Source organism: Rhyacophila brunnea, unplaced genomic scaffold (assembly GCF_057557595.1).
Source record: "Rhyacophila brunnea isolate RB1 unplaced genomic scaffold, BYU_Rbru_1.0 scaffold_8, whole genome shotgun sequence".
In the NCBI taxonomy this organism is placed as follows: domain Eukaryota; kingdom Metazoa; phylum Arthropoda; class Insecta; order Trichoptera; family Rhyacophilidae; genus Rhyacophila; species Rhyacophila brunnea.
This window is the reverse complement of record NW_028233350.1, coordinates 17504727-17527178: the sequence shown is the minus strand read 5'-3', so window position 1 is coordinate 17527178 and position 22452 is coordinate 17504727. Positions and strand designations below refer to the sequence as shown.

The 22452-nt window shown below is 33.8% G+C and overlaps 2 protein-coding genes across 6 annotated transcripts; one reads left to right on the top strand and one right to left on the bottom strand.

Annotated features, from left to right (window-relative positions):
* The first annotated feature begins 707 nt into the window (after positions 1-707).
* LOC147063989 (BBSome complex member BBS7-like) lies at positions 708-12119 on the top strand. Its single transcript, XM_085959130.1, has 15 exons — positions 708-809; positions 915-1041; positions 1142-1256; positions 1386-1515; positions 2395-2585; positions 3597-3795; positions 4038-4171; positions 4699-4816; positions 4916-5065; positions 8487-8698; positions 10090-10251; positions 10889-10998; positions 11081-11183; positions 11265-11392; positions 11959-12119. The coding sequence occupies exons 1-15, from the start codon at positions 708-710 to the stop codon at positions 12117-12119; spliced, it is 2142 nt and encodes a 713-aa protein (XP_085815256.1).
* On the bottom strand, positions 9631-22212 carry LOC147063988 (tRNA (carboxymethyluridine(34)-5-O)-methyltransferase alkbh8). 5 transcript variants are annotated; one of them, XM_085958606.1, is made up of 10 exons: positions 21944-22212; positions 20570-20801; positions 17231-17557; positions 15763-15919; positions 15036-15261; positions 14260-14415; positions 13377-13553; positions 12377-12843; positions 12095-12258; positions 9631-9806 (listed from the first exon to the last, which is right to left on the bottom strand). In XM_085958606.1, the coding sequence occupies exons 1-9, from the start codon at positions 22085-22087 to the stop codon at positions 12123-12125; spliced, it is 2022 nt and encodes a 673-aa protein (XP_085814732.1). In that variant the 5' UTR covers positions 22088-22212; the 3' UTR covers positions 9631-9806; positions 12095-12122. The 5 variants fall into 5 exon arrangements, with proteins under 5 accessions (XP_085814732.1, XP_085814734.1, XP_085814733.1 ...); XM_085958608.1 differs by having other exon boundaries at positions 22115-22212; XM_085958607.1 differs by lacking the exon at positions 9631-9806 and having other exon boundaries at positions 12123-12258; positions 22133-22212.
* Between the last annotated feature and the right edge of the window lie 240 nt (positions 22213-22452).

Below are 22452 nucleotides of genomic sequence, written 5' to 3'. Positions count from 1 at the left end.
CAATTGCTATCGTTGCCATTTTTCTGATGTATTTTTTTACACTGGCGACACACTACATTAAAATATTTTTTATTACAAAAATAATTATATTGTCTAAATAACAGTTCGTAAAATACAACTAAAATTATTTGGCGTGAAAATATTAATTTTCGGGTATTTTTATTAAAAATAAATACAATGGTGGTATTTTAATGACATAAATATGAATAACCAAAGAGTTGGACTCCTCCCAGTCTTCAATCTCTTTGCGAATAAACAATAGCTGATAATAAATAGAAAATAAATGTATTGTACAAACATATTCTGATACTACCTCGGTATATTTTTAATGAACAGAGTTTCAAACTATCTACATCTCTTTCTGTTCTGGAAAGTACCTACCTATGGTGGTCGCGGACAAATTCATAGATAAAACTATTTACCTATTCGAAAAAAGAAAAGGCCTATAAACAAAGAGGTCACCTTGCCTATAAATTATTTTTTTATTGAATATCAATTTCATTCAAGTATTAGGTACATAAGGATAATCCAAATATTATTGTATTCTATAAAATCTGGCAATGATATAATAGTAAAATACTCTTGTATAAGTAGGTATTGTGTTGTGTCCTATGGTTGCTATGACTCTTATTGATTAGTAAGAAATTAAATGAAAGATTCTGACTTCCTCAGTAAACTATGTTCATATTTCTTAAAATAGTATCATTATGGATTTAGATTTATCTTACACTGACTATACGGTAATCGGGTTAACATTACCCAATACCCTAAAACTTTTACCGTCCACTGGAACAAAATCAGGTCTCAAAGTTGGTACTCTCATAATTTTTCTAATTATTATACCATGATATAATAATTGTACACATGATTACAAATTAATTTCTTTATCCTTCTTAAAAAATATTCATAATCAGGTTGTAACTGGAGATCAAGACGGAGTCCTGCAAGTGTGTTCATTTAAAAATGACGAAATTCAACTCAATTTTAAAACATTACCCGGTGAACCGATTACATCGGTTCATCTTGGAGGCTCAGCCCAAGGTTGGTGTTTTTATAAATAAATATATAAATAATAGCATATTAAAAAGCTATTTCTATTATCAACCTGTTATTAATTATTAATTGGTAAAAATTCTTGCAGGCGGATTGACTGACAAAATATTTGTATCGTCTGGCACAGAAGTTCGTGGATATACAAAAAAGGGAAAATTATTTCTTTCTCTGGAAACCAATTTAGCAGAACAAATAATCGCTATGTGAGATCATTTTCCATAATGAATATAATATTATTTATGCAATTAAATTATTAATTGATATTCTGTTTTACTACCTATCATTAAAATGACGTGTTATCCCATAAATACATTTTAATTTGCAATTTTTAGGTGGGTGCACGAAGCTGATCTTTTAGTAGCTGGTACTCACTGCGTGACTCACTATAGAGACTGTAAGGAAGTCGGCAGTTACTTGTGCGGAGATACAATAATTGATTTGGCAGCAATTCAATTACCTAATGTAAGATTGTACATAAGGTTTTCAAAAATGTTTCTAATAAATAATATTATGTGGGTAGATAGATTTCACTTACTGCTGAATTCTACGCCACACAATGCCCGTATCAGTGGAAGACACCAGTGGCGCACTCAGGAATTAATATTGGGGGTAACCCAAGGAGGAGAATGTAATAATTACAAGATAAAAAGAACTTTTTATATACAACGTTTTTAAATTTTCTGATGAATCATATAAACTTGTCTTGACTAGCTTAAATGATCAAAAAAATTTGTACTTGATAGAAAATAATACTGAAATGTCATTTTGACATGTCATATTGATTTCCATAGTAACACTCGTATATATTAATAATTTAGTTGCTAGGACCCGAAACCCCTAGCAACCAATAATGGTGTCGAAATAACTTTTCATACAAAACAAAATTAACTGAAAATGAATTCAATTCTACTTAAAGATGACATAGAACAGACGCTAATAATATTCCTAATAATTATAACTGTCAGGTCACACGCATGCAATAACCACTTGTGGATGCGACCGGTTGCAACAACTCGTAGGTGAGCACCTGTGTTATAGCCGCAGGCTACTGCAAAGTGCGGAATATCTGGGTATAAAGGATGTACCCGGAAAGTCTGCTGTCTGCAGGGTAAATGCGGAAGTCAATGGCAAATGCTAGATTTTTGATCCCCGCCGCCTTATAAAATTAATAATAAATTATTGTGCATAATTTTTTGAAATGTACCCCCTTCATACTATCACTAATGAAATGATGTATACTTTGGACATTTTTGGAATGCGGAGTATCAGCTCTTACTCTGGCACGGAACAGGCACTACATCAGGAAGGAAATGGAATAAAAGTGTAATATTTTTTTTGCAGAGCAGTCGTTTGGTAGGGGTGGTGTCGTGTGGTGGAGGTGCGGTGCGAGCTATCGAGAGGGGTCGCGCACTGGCCACCGGGCGACTTCCCGCCGGACCACGAGTCCTTTGCGGACCTCTGCAACCTCGTCCTCCGCCATATTTACTTTGCGGCGCAGACAGTGGATCTTTGCATTCGATTTCACTGGACAAGTACAATTTTCATATTTTCTAACAATAAATAATTACTTCAGAACAAGCTCTGTATTTCCAAACACCAATAATATCCACTAAGTATATTATCTATCTATCATCTAAAAAAGGATATGAAACTATTCTTTAATATCTATGTAATTTCACACAATTAGCAATAATCTCAAATTTCCAAAACCCACAAAATGTAAGTAAAAAATTGTTCAAAAAGTTAATGACTTGAAATTGATACAACTAAAAGATGCCTAAAAAAACTAAGAAAATGCCGATATATCTATGTAATTCTATTGAAATATTGGATAAAAATGGGCATTATGTTCTAAGTTTAAAATACAATTCATACAATGGAAAACAATCGAACGTTAATCGTTTAAGCTTGAAACACAAAAATGATGATCATTACAAATGTGAGCATATCGGTATGTATTTGGAAAAAAAAATCCTCATACAGTGGAACCCCGATTCTCGCATAAATCGTTTTCCCGCACGGATCATTCATTTTTGAAAGTCCCGCCAAACACCCATAAGAACAATGTTAAATCATCCCGCATTAACCGTTCCCCGATTTATCGTTTTCCTCGATCTATCGTCTAAATATTATGGTCCCGTCACAAATATTATCCCGATTGACCGTTCTTGTTGAATATTTTTCATTTCGCTTTCGTAGAATTGTTTATGATTACGGACTATTACAGACCTTTCAGTCGCGTCGCTTTGTTTGCACAGGTTTGGTCGACGCTCAGGCTTGCCTCGCATCTCGTATCACAAATTTTTCGCAAAATTTATCACGAAAAGTCGCAACAAAAAATGCCCCCCATGAAGAAAACTAGAACTCTAGCTGAGAAACTGAGACGACATCGAAAAAATACAGGAGAAAATTAGTTTAATTAATTTTTTTGTATATCTCGCATTTATCGTTTTTTTTCTAGGGTCCCTTGAAAATCGTAGAATCGGGGTTTCACTGTACATGTATGTTAATTGTGTATTGAATTAGTTGACATTACCTTTCAGAGAGCACGGCAGTATACTGATCCAAGATTTTACCGGCATAGAATGTGCCGCGGGGGTGACAGCAATGGGCTGGTGGGAGAGCGGTTCATCGGCAGGAAGCGCTCCTCTATTTCTTTTGGCTCGCTCGGATGGACTCGTCCAGGTGTACCGACTACAGCCCGAAGAACCCCAGAACACGGCGCAAATTCTATTTTCACACGTGTGTATTATTCCAACATTATTGAATATTAATTGGTATAACGAATGTATTATAAAGTCTTCGGCTATTGTGGGCATAACACCCCCCCCCCCCCCCCACCACCCATTTCTCGTAAATCAAAACTCTGTTAATACAACCTTCACTCCATGAAGGCCCATTATGATCATCTCTGGATCAAACACGGTTAACAAAAAATAAAAATGAATATACGGTACGGTAACTGTATTAATTTGTTATTGTAGAGATGCGGTGAAAGTGTAACGTCAATATGGGGCTGGAGTGGAGGAATTGTTTCAGCGACACGCACGGGTCGTCTCTTTGGATTGTCTCCTTCCATTTCTCCGGCTACAGCTGCTGCGAGACTTCAAACCCTCAAGTTTGTACATTATACAGGTCACACACTAGGGATTGCAATTCCAATTAAAATTTTCGATCCCAGTATCCTGTTAGACAAAAACAGGTAAAATCTATCCTATTTTAATTTGTTTATGATACTTACCAAATTATTACAAAAACATAAAAAATGACATTTAGTAGCACTTTTTACAATAATTTCGTTAGCCATTGTCTAATTATGCATATTATTTTTCCTAATATCACAATACTTATAAAATTACCAAATTAACACATTGGTTTGTAGAGCCAATGAAAAAATAATGCTTATTATCCATTCAAATAATTATTCTTGTATTTTCAATATGTACCTATTTGTCAGATTCAAGATTTGAAAGTATAACCTTCAGATTTAAAAACTGATGCTCTGGCACTACTCCACAGTGGGCAGTACATTACATTGCAATAGATAATACAATAATTATTGTAAGCTACTACAATGTAATTTTAACCTTAGCTGGAATAAAATTTGTAAATATAAGTAATATTATTTTTTCTTCGTAATACTAGAAGCGAAGTAGATGAGCTAGAAGTGAGAGTTGAAAAGGAAAGAACACGCTATAGAACTGCCACTCAACCGTTATCTCAAGGATTGTCAGCAATACCAGCACTTCAGATCAGCGAAGAAGTAAGCAAATCATTTTACAATATTAAATGACTTGATCAAATTAAACCATTATTACATTGAAGAAAAAAGAAAACGGTAATGCAAACTTTTTTATTTCAGTGGGGTCCTGTAGAGGGTGATGGTGCAAGACGTGTTTGCGTGTCATTGGGTGCTCCATTAGACACACTCCTTCTTCAGAGTTCAGCGCCACTGCAATTACTTGATGCAGCCCCTAATACTGCACTCCTTACACGAGCATGTGATCCTCAGGTATAAATAACTACATAATAAAGCATTGAATATTATATTTTATCCAAGGGATGATAGAGACACCCTAAGTTCTTCCAGGTGAAGGTCATAAAGGTGAAGAGGCCTACGAAAAGCGGTAAATAGAAGATAGCCGACCATAAAAAATTAAAAAACTCTCTAATTTTTTCAGATAAACAGATGTAAAAACGTTTACAATTGAAAATATCAACAATAAAATAAGGGTTTTAGAGTGTCGGTATTTAATGACTTTTTAATACTTTCGACCGAAGGTACTTGATGGAATTTGAATTTAAATTCTAATGGATTCAAGCTCTGTACTATTCCATTTAAGTCGTTTTTTGCGACCCGGGTTTCGCCTTTCGGCATCTTCAGGCGTCGTGTACACTCACCAAAGGCAAACACACACTGACAACGAACACCCTTAACTCTACATATAGTAAAACAATACAATAAAGTAGGTAAAAACTCCATTACCTACCCATTTAGTCAGAAATTACAACAAAAAGTACAATAAACAAATTATGAATAGCTGAAGTGTCAGTAAAAAACCCAATTAGTAAAAACCCTATCTTATTAATAACAATACACTGGACAGCATATTATTATAATAAATCGTCAAACCTAATAATAGGTCAAAATTCTTTATAACAATAAAAAATACTACACTCAAGAGGTGTAAATCGTCAATTCTAAGAAAAATAATTAATCGAGTTAACTAATGAGATGTCTATAATAATACTACTTACAAGGTACCTACTTTTATTTTTATAACATTATTTTTTAACAAAAACAAAATTATACATATAAACACGCTTAATATAATATAATATATAACTCACCTAATATAATATATATATATATATATATTATACAATTATGCATACCTAAATCCTCATCCCTAAACTCTCATACAAATATATATAATCTCATACAAACATATATAAATTGTGTGTCAATACAATTGACCATAATATAGTCTCATATGTAAAACATCATATAGGATATAACAAAGGGCTACTAGGAAAGCTGAGTTGATCGTTCAATATAGGTAAGCTCTGCAACTGTGCTCTATTTATTTCTAATATTTCTTGGTAGAATAATTTATAATCACCCGTATGACTGTGAAGTAGTTTTGCACCCTTTTCAATGTCAAACGTGTGTTTTTCATTTAATAAGTGGTTAGCAAACGTTGAAGTATCCTTCTCCAATCTTTGGGCTGCTAAATGTTCTGAAATTCTAATATTTAGGCTCCTCGTAGTTTTCCCAATGTAAAATTTAGGACAGTTGTTACAGTCTAATTTGTAAATACCGGATTTATTTTTAATCTCTATGGAGTCTTTATTATTTATTAAAGAAGGATGTTTTGGGAGTCTTTAATAAATAATAAAGACTCCATAGAGATTAAAAATAAATCCGGTATTTACAAATTAGACTGTAACAACTGTCCTAAATTTTACATTGGGAAAACTACGAGGAGCCTAAATATTAGAATTTCAGAACATTTAGCAGCCCAAAGATTGGAGAAGGATACTTCAACGTTTGCTAACCACTTATTAAATGAAAAACACACGTTTGACATTGAAAAGGGTGCAAAACTACTTCACAGTCATACGGGTGATTATAAATTATTCTACCAAGAAATATTAGAAATAAATAGAGCACAGTTGCAGAGCTTACCTATATTGAACGATCAACTCAGCTTTCCTAGTAGCCCTTTGTTATATCCTATATGATGTTTTACATATGAGACTATATTATGGTCAATTGTATTGACACACAATTTATATATGTTTGTATGAGATTATATATATTTGTATGAGAGTTTAGGGATGAGGATTTAGGTATGCATAATTGTATAATATATATATATATATATATTATATTAGGTGAGTTATATATTATATTATATTAAGCGTGTTTATATGTATAATTTTGTTTTTGTTAAAAAATAATGTTATAAAAATAAAAGTAGGTACCTTGTAAGTAGTATTATTATAGACATCTCATTAGTTAACTCGATTAATTATTTTTCTTAGAATTGACGATTTACACCTCTTGAGTGTAGTATTTTTTATTGTTATAAAGAATTTTGACCTATTATTCGGTTTGACGATTTATTATAATAATATGCTGTCCAGTGTATTGTTATTAATAAGATAGGGTTTTTACTAATTGGGTTTTTTACTGACACTTCAGCTATTCATAATTTGTTTATTGTACTTTTTGTTGTAATTTCTGACTAAATAGGTAGGTAATGGAGTTTTTACCTACTTTATTGTATTGTTTTACTATATAAGGTAGAGTTAAGGGTGTTCGTTGTCAGTGTGTGTTTGCCTTTGGTGAGTGTACACGACGCCTGAAGATGCCGAAAGGCGAAACCCGGGTCGCAAAAAACGACTTAAATGGAATAGTACAGAGCTTGAATCCATTAGAATTTTAATGGCTTTTTTATTAACTACAAAATGTTTATTTAGCTTATAAAAAGTATTTTAATATAAAAAAATTCAACATCAAAGTTTCTCCAATCCTTGAGCAATTCGATACTTACATATAATACCATTTTACAATCAATTTAACAAATTATGTATAAGCCAGTGGCGAAGGTTTGATGTAGGGTGTTATGATCCAACATAAATAGTTCACATTAAGATTTGTCTGTCATACATATTTGTTTTCATTGAACTAAGACTACAAATTTCAGATAGTATTGGCTAGTTTTTAAAATTTAATTAAACCCTGCATTAACCAAGCATAATCAATCCCTATTTTGCTAGTCCGCCATATTATGCTGGATACACCTTACCATGTTTCTCAACCTATTAAGACTTTCTATGTAAACCAAGCCATAGATTAATAGATAATAAACAAAAAATATTCATCTGCATAGAAAATATCTAAATTGTGGCATTAAATCATACTTCATTTTAGATATTTCATAGATAGAAAAATGTTGTTTATCTATAACGATTTGGTTTAGGCATGGATAACGTGAATTTAAAAAAAACTAACCATCATCTGCAATTTGTACTCTTAATTCAATGAAAATAATTAATTGTGACTGACAAAGTGTATACTATTTTTATCAGATCTCCACTATAATGGTTTGCTTTAGGCAGGGTTTAATTTAATTTAAAAAAATAACCAGCACCATCTGCAATTTGTATTCTCAGTTCAACGAAAACAAATAAGTATGACTGACAAAGTTTATGTCGGATCCTAACTGCCTACCACCACCCTTCGCCACTGGTATGAGTAGAAAGTACTATAATCTGTAACAGTTGTGTGTTTACCATAGTTGAACATGCATCGTGCCTGAAGATGCCAGAAGGCGAAATCCGTGTCTTTAAAAGGAATTCGAATGGAATAAGTACAAAACTTTTTAGACAGTTATATTAATTAGACTATTATTAAATCTTTTCAGAATAGCAACAGTCTTTTGGCTACATACAGATGCCAAGCTAATACTCAGAGATTGGAAATGAGAGTTGGAGCTACTAAAGAAGGTCTATCGGCAGCAGGAGACTTGCGCATATATGTAACACCGCTCCTGCAGCCCAAATGTAGCCAACTTCTTATTTATCACATCCCTCCCCTCTCTTGGCATGTTTCAATACAAGATATAGACAGCGATAGGTCAGTAACTGAACTGTTTCTTTGAGTACTTACCGAAATAAATAATACAGTAGAGCAGGGGAGGGCAAACTGCGGCCCGCGGGCCGCATGTGGCCCGCCGGGTTTTTTTGCGGCCCGCCATCATTAATTGTACTTCTGATTACGAATAACTTTTTTTATATATTTTTTAAAAAATATTGAAAAATTTGAAGAATTTGTTGTTTCGTTAATGTATTATCTCAGTACGTCTTCCTTGCGTCTCGTCTCACACTATGTAACCACTATTTTCTATGTTGAACATCGTGACACATTTAAATACTTTTAACTCTGCGTTGCAAGGAAAAAAAATATATGCCCACGATATGGTGAAGAGTTTGAATGGATTTCAATTAAAACTCAAGTTGTTCCTTCGACAAATATCGAATAAGAACGTGGACCACTTTCCAACTTTGAAGTTGCTGAATATACCAGAATATAAATTTGATGAATATGGTAAAATTATTAAAGCTCTGAATGACGATTTTTTACAAAGATTTGGTGACTTCCGAAAAACTGAGACAAGTTTAGCAACAGTACGCGATCCATTTTCAATAGATATTGATAGTGTACTGACAGAGCTACAACTTGAGATTATTGGTCTGCAGTGTGACACTGATTTAAGAGAATTGCATCGTCGTGAAGATATATCCAAATTTTACAATGCCCTTAATTCAGACAAATTCGAACAACTTAAAGATTATGCAAGAAAAATGTTCGTTGTTTTTGGATCAACCTATATATGTGAACAAACATTTTCGATCATGATCCTCAATAAAAATTCTTTACGATCAAATATCTCCGATACCCATTTACAAGCAGTTTTTAAAATATCGACCACAAAATTAACACCTGAATTTGAAAAAATTTACAACACTTTCATTCTTCTCATTAATTTTTTTGTAATGTTTATTTTTCGTGATAATAAATAGTGTATATCTAAAAATGGTATTTTACTTGCGGCCCGCCGCTCATTTTGAATTCTTGAATTTGGCCCTCCATCCAAAAAGTTTGCCCGCCCCTGCAGTAGAGTCTCACTAATCCGGCACTATATAAAATCCGACGGTGCCGGATTAATAGAATGTATGGAAAACTGAAAAATAAAAATACATGAATTTTTAAGTATACACACATTACACACGTAAAGTTTAAGATAATATTATGTATTTCCTACGAATACATATGAATTTTGTAAATCAGAGTTTTGATTGTTCAATTCTCAAATTTTGTGAATTATTCGTTAAATAAAAAAAATCGTTACAAAATATATTATATAATATCGTCACCTCACTAATAAATCACTCCACATGTTATGTTGGAATAATATTATGTAGTACAATAATGAGAATGTCAATTTAAAATGAAATAATTTTCAGAGAATACAACACACTGTCAGTAAAGGGAGCATTTAGCCGAGCAGAACTACACGCTTGGCTGGCTCGCCTCTTGCCAGATATTCCATCACGAGCACCCACTTCTAATGATCCCCTGGTTCTCCGATCAGTTATCACCGATACTATCTTGTATTGCTCATATCAGTAAGGCAGAAAACATTTACTCTGTATATAATAGATATGATACATTATTCATCTATATTCACCAGAGTTGGAAATAGAACTGGAATCGAAACAGTGACTTCAAATCTTGAGAACCCTAAACCGGAATCCCTTAAAAATGTCCTATTATTTCTGGTCATCTGTCACTCATGCTGGAACTTAGTTAAACCATTTATTCTAAAAAACTATATTAATTAATGTATTATACATTCTGACACGTTTCAAAAAGTTTTTTTTACTAATGTAGTTGAAAACCTATAAATTGTGGTAACCATATGCTCCACCTAGTAAAGATATCTTGACATAATAGTATATACACCTACTTTTTGTGATAATTATTTATAAATCAAAATAAAATATAGGTGTAAGTGGGTAAGCATGTTGATTTTTAAGTTTAGTTTTGAATATTTTGATGGAACCAAATTCAATTTGATTTTTCCACTGGAACGGAACCAAAACCAAACCTTTTAAAAAAATGGGTATTCCAACAATTCTAATATTCAATACTTCAAGGAAAAAGGTCAAACATTTCACACAAATTAGTGATATTTACAAAATGTTGGACACTACTGAGCTAATTATATATTGGTGACTTTAATCTTGTTTAATGATTAATCAGGAAAGGAGAAGCAGATTTCAAATCCGATAATGTGACAACAATATCGATTGTTAAGGATTTTTTGTCACTTGAGGCTACAAAAAAGAAAGTTCGATTGGACATTTCATGTAGTAAGTCTTCAACATATTGTAATAATTGATTATTTTCTAATATGCATACACATGATTTTATAAAAAGCTATTATCATTTCAGACGTTAATGATGAAACAATAATTAGTACAATAAAGAAATTGCATCCCAAAATTGAAGAATCCGCCCATCAAATCAAAGAAACTAAGCTTCTAGACGCTTTGAGGTGATATATTTTTAAAATTGTATAGCAAGATTTGGGTAAACTATATTCAAAGTTATTAATGCTACATAAACTATTTTTTAGAGAACTTGAAATCAACAGCACAGACATGATGCTAGATGACAAGCTTTGCAAGGAATATGCAGATGCTCTACGCAGGCCACCGGCTTCATCAAAAGAAAATAAACAACCGAGCCTGTCGCAGTTACAAGGTAATAGTGCCTGTACACGTGCATGGATTTACTGGCAGCAATAGTGTGTATTTTAAACTATCGTGACAATAACTGTTGACATGTAAAAGTACTGACTGTCTCTCCAATCTCATTCTTCAAGGGTATTTATTGTCATTTTATGGTACTATTTGACAGGTTGTAAAATCGGTTAACCTCAAAATGAGTCTCTCCGTGGCGTAGTTCGTTTTTTTGCCGGCAGGTTTGCCACTATCGTTCTACTGCGTAGGCGCAGATTGAAAAAATCCAAACTGTCGCATAAAAATTCAGAAGCTTCCGAACTTTTTTGATTCATGCATGCAATCTTGCAACTTGTATGACAATACGTGTTTACACGTACATTTTCTTGTTATTTCCACGATAATACATACTGTCAGCAGTAAATCCATGCACGTGCACATAAGTAATGGATTCTTAGTTTAAAACAATAAAATTAGTGTCACTTCTTTTTACTTTAGAATGGGTATGTAAACCCAGATATGGTATAGTTTTTTTATAAAGCATAGTTGCTTTGTAATATATTTTATAATTATGTAAATTGAACAAAGATACTTATGGATTGTTTTCAGATGTAATAGCAGATTTGTTTATTGACCGGAACAGATTGAAAGGTGTCAATGTGAAAAGCAAAGTTCCTCAGCTGAGAGAGCTGTTGGAAGATTATAATCTGGATTCATTACTCACATTCTTCAAAACAATTTATGTCTGAATATTATGTCCGTATCATGATGGAGAAAAATCTATAAGACTGGTTTGATGGCAACACACCATTCTTGTTCCAAACAGCTATTTCTAAAATACCAATAGCTACATGGATGATATCCAACGAAGTAGAAGAAGCGGATAAACTAAAAATTAATATAATATTTAATAAAATATGTAAATATAAAGGCCACTTTCTGATTTCAAATATATATTTTATTTTTTACAAAATATCACGGTAAAGATTTCTTTAAAATTACACACCAGTTTCCTTGTTCGTAAAAACTGTTTAAAACTATTGCTCCAGGCACTGTTTTACACAGACTTACTAACTCTCCTTCTTCAAAGACATGATAAAATCTCATAAATGTGTGCTCCTTCTCATCATTATCCGATGCCATATTATTATCACTATTAATATTGAGGTTTTTTAACTTCCACGGGACAAGTAAATCCTGATGCAAAAACTTAGTCCTGTTCACGTGGACTGGCAAGTTAATATTCAACGAAACACCGTTGTCATCTTTGATTTCTTCCACGGCAGAGGTTTCATTGGTTGCCAGACTACTATCTAAGTTTTGTCCGTCTGGTTTTCGGTTTTTTCTACTTTGTTTAAGGTAACTAGTTTTACTGTCCCCTCTGGCTTGGTCGCGAGCCCAAACCGATATCAAAGCCTGCCCGTCTGGCTTCAGCACTCGGATAGCTTCACGAATCGCCTGACGTCTTCTCTCCTAAGGAAATATGAAACAATTATAATGTGCAGTGACAATTTCTTCAGATGCATGGCAACAATATTTAATCTAATTTCAATTACGCCAAAAATTTAATACATAGAATAATACAGTTTTATAAGTGATTATAATATTATCATCAATCAAATTGGCAACATCTTTTTTCTTTCTTTGTGCCATTCATATGTTGGTTTTGTTCCATGCCAGGTAAATGTACGCTACCGACTGAGACATCTGAATGGCATACGAAAAAAAAAACTGGAGTCACGTGTCATTTGTAATTCAAATGTACAGCTGTAACACAGGCCTCAGCATGCTGACCGCTTACCCATTCAATGTCATACCGATACTGTATCTACCTGTCAGGGAGCAACCTACTGCTGTCAACCTAATTTCGTTTGAACCACATGGCTGGGCTCACTAATAATGAAAAAAAAATTTTGAAATAGAGGTTGAATTATTAAAATACATATTTTGTTTTTCTTCCATAATATAAAATCAATCATAAAAAAAGTAACACATGTAGTCAATACCTCAGTCACAAGATGGTGGTAGACCGCAATGCTAATGATGGCATCGGCGCAATCAGATAGCAGCGGAAGCTTCAAACAGTCAGCCTGAGTCACTTCGACAGACTCCTTGCCCGCAATCCACGCATCTCCTCCATACTTTGCTAGTTCTGCCAACGCAGCCGTATACTCAATGCCTATCTAAAATTGAATACCTATATAGATAAATAATTGATCAAGATACACCTTTACGTATTCAAAAAGTATTACATAATTGACACACTTGAAACATTATTTCTTAAGGGGTGATATCCTGTGTAAAGGTTAAAATTAATAATTTGAGGTATATTTGATAGCATAAAGATGTTATTTATTGAAAAAAAAATAAAGGTATACTGCACGCATTGACAAAAAGTACTTAAAGGCTGTAAAGAACGACTGCTGTACCAAAATATTCTCAATTTTAAATGACGATGTTTGATTTTTAGGATGAAAAACTATAGGACATCAATAATGCCACATACACTTGTCCTACAAAATCGACAGATTGTTCAAGCTTGGCTCTCAAAGATACCCCAAATTCTCAACATTTGATTTTTACACAGCATGTCGGCCATTAATTTATTTTTGGTACCTATTACAATATATTCTTTAAAAGGCCTCCCCGATGCGGTCACAATATTATATTTATGTGATTTTTTTGACTGGGTATTTGTGATTGTTTCACTTTCATTAATTACTAACTACACTTCAGTTTGTCATTGGGCCTTATGACCTGTTGTAGCGTTAAAAAGAAAAAAGGACTGAATAATAATACAATGTTGCCAACAGTGAACAACTAAAAAACTAAAACTGTAGAAACAATATAAACAACATTAGACGTGTGCAATTGAGATTATGTCTTTACCTGCATGATATCAGTTCGCAGTCGTAAATTTTTACCATTCCCACATCCGATGTCGACGAGGAATGAACCAGCAGAAAGGCTCTTCACAAAATTACTAACACTCGGCCATATTTTAGACCGAGTTTCACTAAAATGTGATGCAATCTTTTCATACACCTAAAAAGATAACAGAAATTCATATGAACACATAAATACTAAAATATTTTAAGTATATAACCCATTTAAAATAATAGAGTTTTGTAAGCATAGACGTCTTATGCATTCTTAGGGTTCTGTGTAGTCATGATACCACGTTACTTAGAATATTACATAATAATTCTCATTCCATACAACACATAACGCATAAACCTACATATTTACACAAGTATGACCATGCCTAGGTACATTTCAATATAATAAAGTTTTACTCAAAGACTTTGGAAAATAACACAAGTCGTATGAATCTTTTGTATCAGAACACTTTCGGAACGTTTTTAGTATTTAGTATTGGTAAGCATAAAAACATTTATATAGTGTAACTTGGTGCATTGAAATATTTGAAGTTTACGTATTGTGTACGTGTGACCAGGGTTTGAAGCCATTATTTTTTTTCATTTCAGTTTTCGTTCCGGTTTAAGTAAACAAATATATATGAGTTCGGTTTCGGTTTTCGTTTTGAAAAAAATAACAGTTTTTCCGGTGTTCGGTTCAGCTCTGAGTGCTTAGCATATTTTAAAATATGCAAACATTAAGAGTTTGCATTGTTTGTAATGATTGCATCAAAGTAATTAAAGTACCTGATGGACATGCTGTTGTTCTATTATTGGGGCCAGCAGTTCCATGCTGGAAGTCTTTCCTGCAACTTTAGTCATAGATGTGTCGCACTGCTGAGGGAAGTTGCACTTGCAGACAGCGTCAGGACGGACCCATCGAAAGGTGAGGGAGGTTCGCTGACCTCTTAAGACAGCCCGTCCGTCAATCAAGTCGTATGCGCGCGGAGCAATACCGTGCGTCCACTCATACCTGAATCGTAAAATCACTGGTTACTCACCGCACGACATAATTAATATGTAATAATGTCTATAGTGGGCCAAAAAATGTCCCCAGCTGTTAACTCTCATATCAGAATGTTCTCATATTAGTAGATGATCCACAATTCTAATAATTTAAGCGAGTATAGGAGCAGGATGTGAAAATGGTATGGCTGATATACACTCACATCTTGCTTTAAGGTTGAGATACATTCCAATAAAGCGAAATTCTTTATAACCGTTAATTTATTTTTATATGGTAAGTTCTAATTATTATGCTCGCGCACTCGTAACGCACACTTGCGAAAGAATTCTGCCATGCAACGAATATTAGAAAAATAATATTAATAATCAAGTAAGGTCCAGTTTGTAACACCTCAAACCTACAATTCCCATTACCTCAACTATTGTAATGAATAAGATAATAATTTTAATATGACAATAAAGACTATAAATAATAAGTAAATAATCTTCATAAAAAAATTGAGTCTACCTTGTAGCCCCACCCATCATGAGTAATGATCGAGATGTCAGGATCTTATTGTATTTTTTATCTCCAAGTTTAAATTCCATCACTACAGATGAACCGAGTGAAAGTGATAATATTGGACTCAAAAATGCACTGTGAGTGTCCACATGAGAAGGAATACCTAGTAAAGAAAAATAATTGATATGTTTATGTCATTCAGAACAGTACTTCTCAAACTGGGGGCCGTGGAGCTCCTCCCAGGGAGCCGCGAAATCTTTCAGCATTTGAAAAAAACATAAATCATAACGTGATCACTGGACGATACCTGATACAAATCAGTCAAAATCTCGAGGTTGAATTTTTACACAATCGTCTTAGAGTCTGAAACTTCTTGTTTCAGTTTCCAATTTTTCTTAATCAGATTTCGGCTCTGGGCCGTTCTCTGCAATTTCCCATAAAATATCATTTTTGGTAACGTTTATAGGACGCCATCAATTATGACACACCTCGAATTCAGACACACCTGACATAATGTGTTGATACCGGATGAAAGTCTCCCACAGGAGACCACCTCAAAGGGCGGACCGAACCATCATATTTCCCAAAATACCACAGCCTACGTCCACTCTTCGCGGTTATCGCAACCCTCGGCTGAGCGGAGCCCGTCTCCTAGAAATTCGAATTCGTCTACGCTCCCGCCAAAACACAGACGCGGTCTACCAAAAACGGCCACTCGAAACAGCGCCATCGGTAAAACAGGGAGGTTCGCGACCGACACGACAAACAGGACGCCGCGAATCTGTCAGTTGGATCTGGATGGGCGCGAAAAGCTCTCTCTTACATCGAATGCCGAACGAGAAGCTTCAAGCATCTCCAGATTCTCCAGCCAAACCGCAAGCCCCGATCCTCTTACATCGGACGCCGAACGAGAAGCATCAAGCATCTCCAGATTCTCCAGCCAAGCCGCAAGCCCCGATCCTCTATCGCATTGGACGCCGAACAGCATTAAGCATCGCCTCGGACGCGGAGCAACAAGCATCCTAAGCTAAAAGCATTCCGGACAGCCCAGCCAGCATTTCCCGCCAAAAAGACTGAATCGCCACGCCGCAAGCACTGACTCTCGCCTCGGATGCCAAGCATCAGCAGCCCAGCCGCGACACCACGTTTGCAGCCCGCCAAAGCGCCAATTACCAACCGACCGCCAACAACAATACCCTGTATCAACGACTTAAAATATACCAGCCTCAACACCATACACCGTGCGTTTCTGTCTCCCACCCCCGCTTTGCCCTTGACATTATCACGGCCTGCTATCTCCGATTAAGAGCGCGCAGAAGGCCGGTGATAGTGTCTTATAATTGATGCTATACAGTATGTTTGAAGTTGTAAATACCATAAAAACCAACTGAATCAGTTGAAAAAATAAATAATGATGAAAACATTTATATTATTCTTGAAAAATAAAACAATAATATAAGAGGGTCGTACAAACCTTGGCCTGGATCATATTGATTGATAGTGAGCTGGTTAGGTGGATTTTTAAATTCCGGCCAAACCTTTTTCAATCTCTCCCATAAGAAATCACAACAATCTGGCACTCCGCACGGAAGCGGATTGTTTAGGTCGATATTATTTTTACCGTATATAAACTCGTATCCAAAATGCTTCACTTGTCGATGTTTCATATTTGCATTGGGGTTTGTATTTTCAAAATTGAAATATGCGAGAAGGTTTTGTTCTTCGACTTCATCAACGAAATTTTCTTGCAGAATTAATCCATCAGGGGCACCTTCGTTAGATATGTTATTTACGGGAGGAACTGAAAACGTTTAAAACGTTTAATCACGTCTTAAAACAAACTTATAACTTCGCGACCCGAGAACTACAAGGTTCTAAGTGTCGATTTTTGGCCAAACTAAAGTAATAATGAGGCAATCTTCCAAGTCACATTATCTACATACTATATCAATATGAGGTCGATATTTCTTATATTTTTTCATTAAACCCCAATACTACCGAGTTCTATGTGCAATTTACAAAATATCTGTGGTACTACAGAGTTCTATCATAATCCAAAAAGATTCGTCGTTCTACAAAGTTCTATGTGCTTTGACATTTCGTGGTTGTGAATACATTTAAAGTTCTTAAAATGATTTTAATTGCAATATGAAGAGTAAAATCTTATTGTTTTCTATTTTAAATTTATTATTAAGACTTCATGCAGTATATTTAACTATAAACCACGAGTATTTACATAAACTACTATAACTTCGAGATACATAACCTCAAAAAAATGTTTCGTGAGATTTGATATCAACAGAAAATAGTGAACTCAATAATAAATGAATGAAACATAAGTAAAATTTAATTATATTATCGTTATTTTTTTAAATTTCGTTACAAACGACGTTACAGTTACATATTCACAAACCGTTAATTATATTACATACATAATTGATTATTTTCATAATGTGAATGTCGAACGAACATTGTACATTTTATTCTTTAACCTTTTGTTAATAATAATGTTTAAAGAGAGTATTTTAAGGCAATTTCATTCATGATTTAATGTTTTAGGTTTAAAAGTCTTCCTGGAAGTGATGTAAATGTTTGAAATGTGTCCAATCTCAGTTGATGAGGTGAAGAAATGGTTATGTTGTATTCTAAAATCCCTATTCCTGAGAATTCCCACACTATAGAGATTGAGTATATTATACAATATCATTATGGATCTGAAAGATATGCCTCTTGCTGGCTTAAAGTTTATTCTAAAACTGAGGCGAATAAAATTTAATAGAAGAATTTTTACACAACAGTCCCTCAGCCATTAGTAACAACAATCTTGTATACAAAATAATTACAATAAATGTATCTGATGTAGATGAAGACAACAAGCCAGTTGAAATTGAACAATAAACATTGGGCTTGTTGCATCAACAATAGTTTTATATATTTAAATTATATTTTCAACATAATTTTCATTTTGAAATGGTATTAAACAAAAATTACAAAAAAATATTTAAGCTTTTCTGAATTTCCCATTTTCCCAACAATTTCCATACATTTTCTCCGGGAAAAAATATTATATTAGGTAACATTCATGAATTTTATTTATTTTAATATGAAAAGTGAAACCACGTGTCCTGAAACACCAGAATTTCCATACAAATTTCAGTTAGAACCTTGTAGTAAAGGCGATTTGTTTGAGTTTCAGGTGGACAAAGTTCTAACTGAATTTGTGATATATAAAATTAACCATTAAAAACTAGTTTTAACGTAGTTTTATTGATAGTTACAACATAACAGTACCATCATTGATATATTCAATCAAAAAAATAATTGAAAACATTCACAATTAACAAAATACAAGCGTTCAAAACTTCAACAGCCCATAACTTTTTTCCTGCAGTTGTCCACTTAGAACCCTGTAGTTCTCGGGTCGCGACTTAACAAATCATATATGTAAAAAATTGCAAATTTATTCATGTCATAATATAATCCGGTGTTATGTTCAGTCTCAGCGAAAAAAATATATCAAACATGAACGAACCGATACTTATTAATCATTTAATTGTATAAAACCTCATAAATAGTACAATTCACTGCTAATTATTATTTTAAATTTGTAACTCACGTAACTTTTCAACCATATTGACAGTGCAGTCCAATGCGTAAGGCACTGGCTTCTCCTACTGGGTGTTTCGGGTTCGATTCTAGGTGAGGTCACAACTATGTGAAGCCTGGGTGTGTCTGATTATTTCACCACTACTATATCACTGTAATTGGACTTTGTGGCCAACATACGACAAAAAGTCACATCTAATTGACTTATCAAAAAGGCTTTTGGCTTTTTGATTAGTCAATTTTTTTTAGAAATTAATATTAGTTTTAGCAGTATTGATTTTATAAATGTAAATATGAGGAATAATTATTATACTTAAGCAATATTCTTTAATCAATTTTAGGATTTTTAAGACACTTTTTTTAGAATAAATTAACAAAGTTTAACCCATTCACTGCGTCCAACGCAATTGGTGCGTTGCCCATCAGGTGGCCATTAGATATAATTAGCATGTTAATTAAATAATATTAATTAAAAGGTCCGCGGCGAATGGGTTAAAGGATTATAATATCGTCGCCCTAGTATTGGTTTTGTGAATCTCCATTTTTGCATTTTTGGCGAAATTGACTTTTTAATCCAGTTCATTTTTTTTTATATAAACACATCGAAATCGTTGAAAAAAATATTATATTTTTCATTAGAAACAGAGATATTTTAAACCACGGTATGGACCAAACGGCGCCAAGTGTTATTATGCGAGTACCACCCCTTCTACTACGTGATTGGTCAAAGGAACGCGTATCCTTTTTGTAATATTAGCGTTATCTACCTTTACTGACTACGTCTTCATTACACATTTGAATACGTTATAATTTTTATATTAATTTTGTGAGAATTCGAAGCAATCGCTGCTAAAGTGCAGTATCTGCTGTTAAATAAATACAAATTCTTAATTAAATGAGTAATATCGCTGGATTATCTTTTAATATATTCTAATACAATGTATCTCTCACTATATCAAATAAATAATTATGAAAGATCTTCAAGCATTGAAATATAAAGCAATGAACTTTGTTTTTCGTCTCCTGAACATTTCACATATTGTCGCTTTGGAAAAACCAATTGGGTGACGATATTACAATTTAATCTTTCATTATTCTGGCTAACGAATGGGATGGCATATCTGATTTGTTCTATGAATTGTTTGAGGAGCCACTGTACTATGATTTTTACCAAGATACGAATGAAAGATAAATTGATTAAACTAACCCGATGGTATGTAGCTAAGGTACAATGGTCTCTCATCTTGTGCTAAATTTACAATGCCGTGCATGTTTGTATAGGCATCAACTGCGGATTTAATGTCACAGAAGACGATGAAGCAGTAAGACTTTCCAAGCAGCATGATGACTTGTTCAACGTCTCCGTACTTCATGCAGGCCGAGAGTAGATCATGTTCCCTGAGCCCAGTAGACAGGCCAGCATTGCAGATAGCAATATTCTAAAATATGATATTGTAATGTAAATTATCGGTAGAAAAACATCGTAATAATTTTGAATTTAAATCGATGCGATAGAAAGAATATCATTTATTATTGAATGTTAAAGTATGATCATCTATAATACTATTTATTGTCGAATTACGAATTAAGGAAGGACTTCTTGAGAAAGTTGCACCGTTTAACATAGTTTAGAGATCTCTCAAATACAATTCAAAACACAAATGTCCAATAATACAAATATAGAAGAGCAATCTAGGGAACTAAAAATCCACTTCCGCTCTTTTGTCTAAATCTCTATGTCCACCCTTACTTCAACAATGCATACAATATGATTCGGGCACAATAGAGAAGTCACTCTATAGATTTCTATAAGAATGAGTTAAAAATACTGGAGTACTGCAGCAAATCGTCAACAATAACTGTGAAAGCAGCTGAATTAATCAACACCTTTGTAAGGAAGACTTTGGAGCGAATATATAAACCCAAAGTGAGAGTAGGTTTGAAGAATCAGTTACAATGACGAGTTGTATCAAAAAATTGGTAATTGTGCAACAGATGCCGTCATGAGCTGTTATGTTTTTTTTTTACGAAAACAGTTTATTCCATGTAGACAATTATAATAAATACCCTTTTCTGTCGGTGCATAGGCTTTTCGACCCAATAATTGTTAATTTAAAATTTGAAATTCTCATACATTTTGATGCATCATTATCACAAACTAAGATTATTTTGGGTAATATTAGGTTGGGGTAGGCATGACGGCAGCTGCGGCAGATTTAACAAAAAATGTACCAGGATTCGAAATTTAAATATCCGGCTTCAAGCTCCAGCTTCTCTTGCGGCTAAACTGGGCCAGCCATGTTTAAAAAATGATTCTTTTGGGATCAAATGTGCCGTCAAAAGACTCCTTCACAACATAAATGACCTGAGAAAGAGAGCAGAGGATAGGACTCGCTGGACAAGATTAAGGCCAGAAACCAATTGTTAAATCTGTAACAACGAAGACTGTTAAATCTCGCCACAATACTAACTAACTTCATACCTACAAACTTATAACATCAAGAAAAGGGTAAAATTAAACTTCTATGTCAGGAGATAATATGATACAGTTTAAGTATATCCTAATTTATTGTCTTTCAACCTTTTCCGGATTATCCGTTAATTTGATGCCAATGTCAGCCGTTAGCATGTGCTGAAGTCTCTTTTGTTTGCGATATATTTTTCTCTGTTGGGCTGATTTTTGGGAATTTTTCTCACAATCGTTAGGTTCATTCTGAATAGACATAATGGTATATATTTAATAATACGTAACTTTATTCAAATGATTTACCGAAACGGTCAGAAATATATTATTTCAATTCATTCGAGAACTGACAGCTGTCAAAGGAACGCTATTTTTGTTTTTACCATGTGTAGTTTTATTATCTATGGTACGACATTATAGTATTTGTGTAAAAATTATAGTACGCGTTCACGTTATGTTGAAAATGTATAGGTTTTTTTCCTCTCACTAAAAAACGGAGAATATGAGAAATTACGAGACCCCTTTTTATTTAGGTACCTAGTGACGTTACCCCGTTCCTGGTAAAGTCTCAAGGGCGTTATATTCTCAATCGGCCCTGCCCCTATCAGGTTGAGAACCCCTGCTTT

What these genes read in the sequence shown, in the direction of transcription:
- LOC147063989 (XM_085959130.1), top strand. Translation starts at nt 708, where the DNA reads ATGGATTTAGATTTATCTTACACTGACTATACGGTAATCGGGTTAACA. An exon ending in GCAGAACAAATAATCGCTAT is followed by an intron (nt 1,257 to 1,385) that starts GTGAGATCATTT and finishes TGCAATTTTTAG; the next exon opens with GTGGGTGCACGAAGCTGATC. An exon ending in CACGAGCATGTGATCCTCAG is followed by an intron (nt 5,066 to 8,486) that starts GTATAAATAACT and finishes AAATCTTTTCAG; the next exon opens with AATAGCAACAGTCTTTTGGC.
- LOC147063988 (XM_085958606.1), bottom strand. Translation starts at nt 22,087, where the DNA reads ATGTCTATTCAGAATGAACCTAACGATTGTGAGAAAAATTCCCAAAAA. An exon ending in ATGATGGGTGGGGCTACAAG is followed by an intron (nt 15,262 to 15,762) that starts GTAGACTCAATT and finishes TTTACGATTCAG; the next exon opens with GTATGAGTGGACGCACGGTA. An exon ending in ACCACCATCTTGTGACTGAG is followed by an intron (nt 12,844 to 13,376) that starts GTATTGACTACA and finishes ATATTTCCTTAG; the next exon opens with GAGAGAAGACGTCAGGCGAT.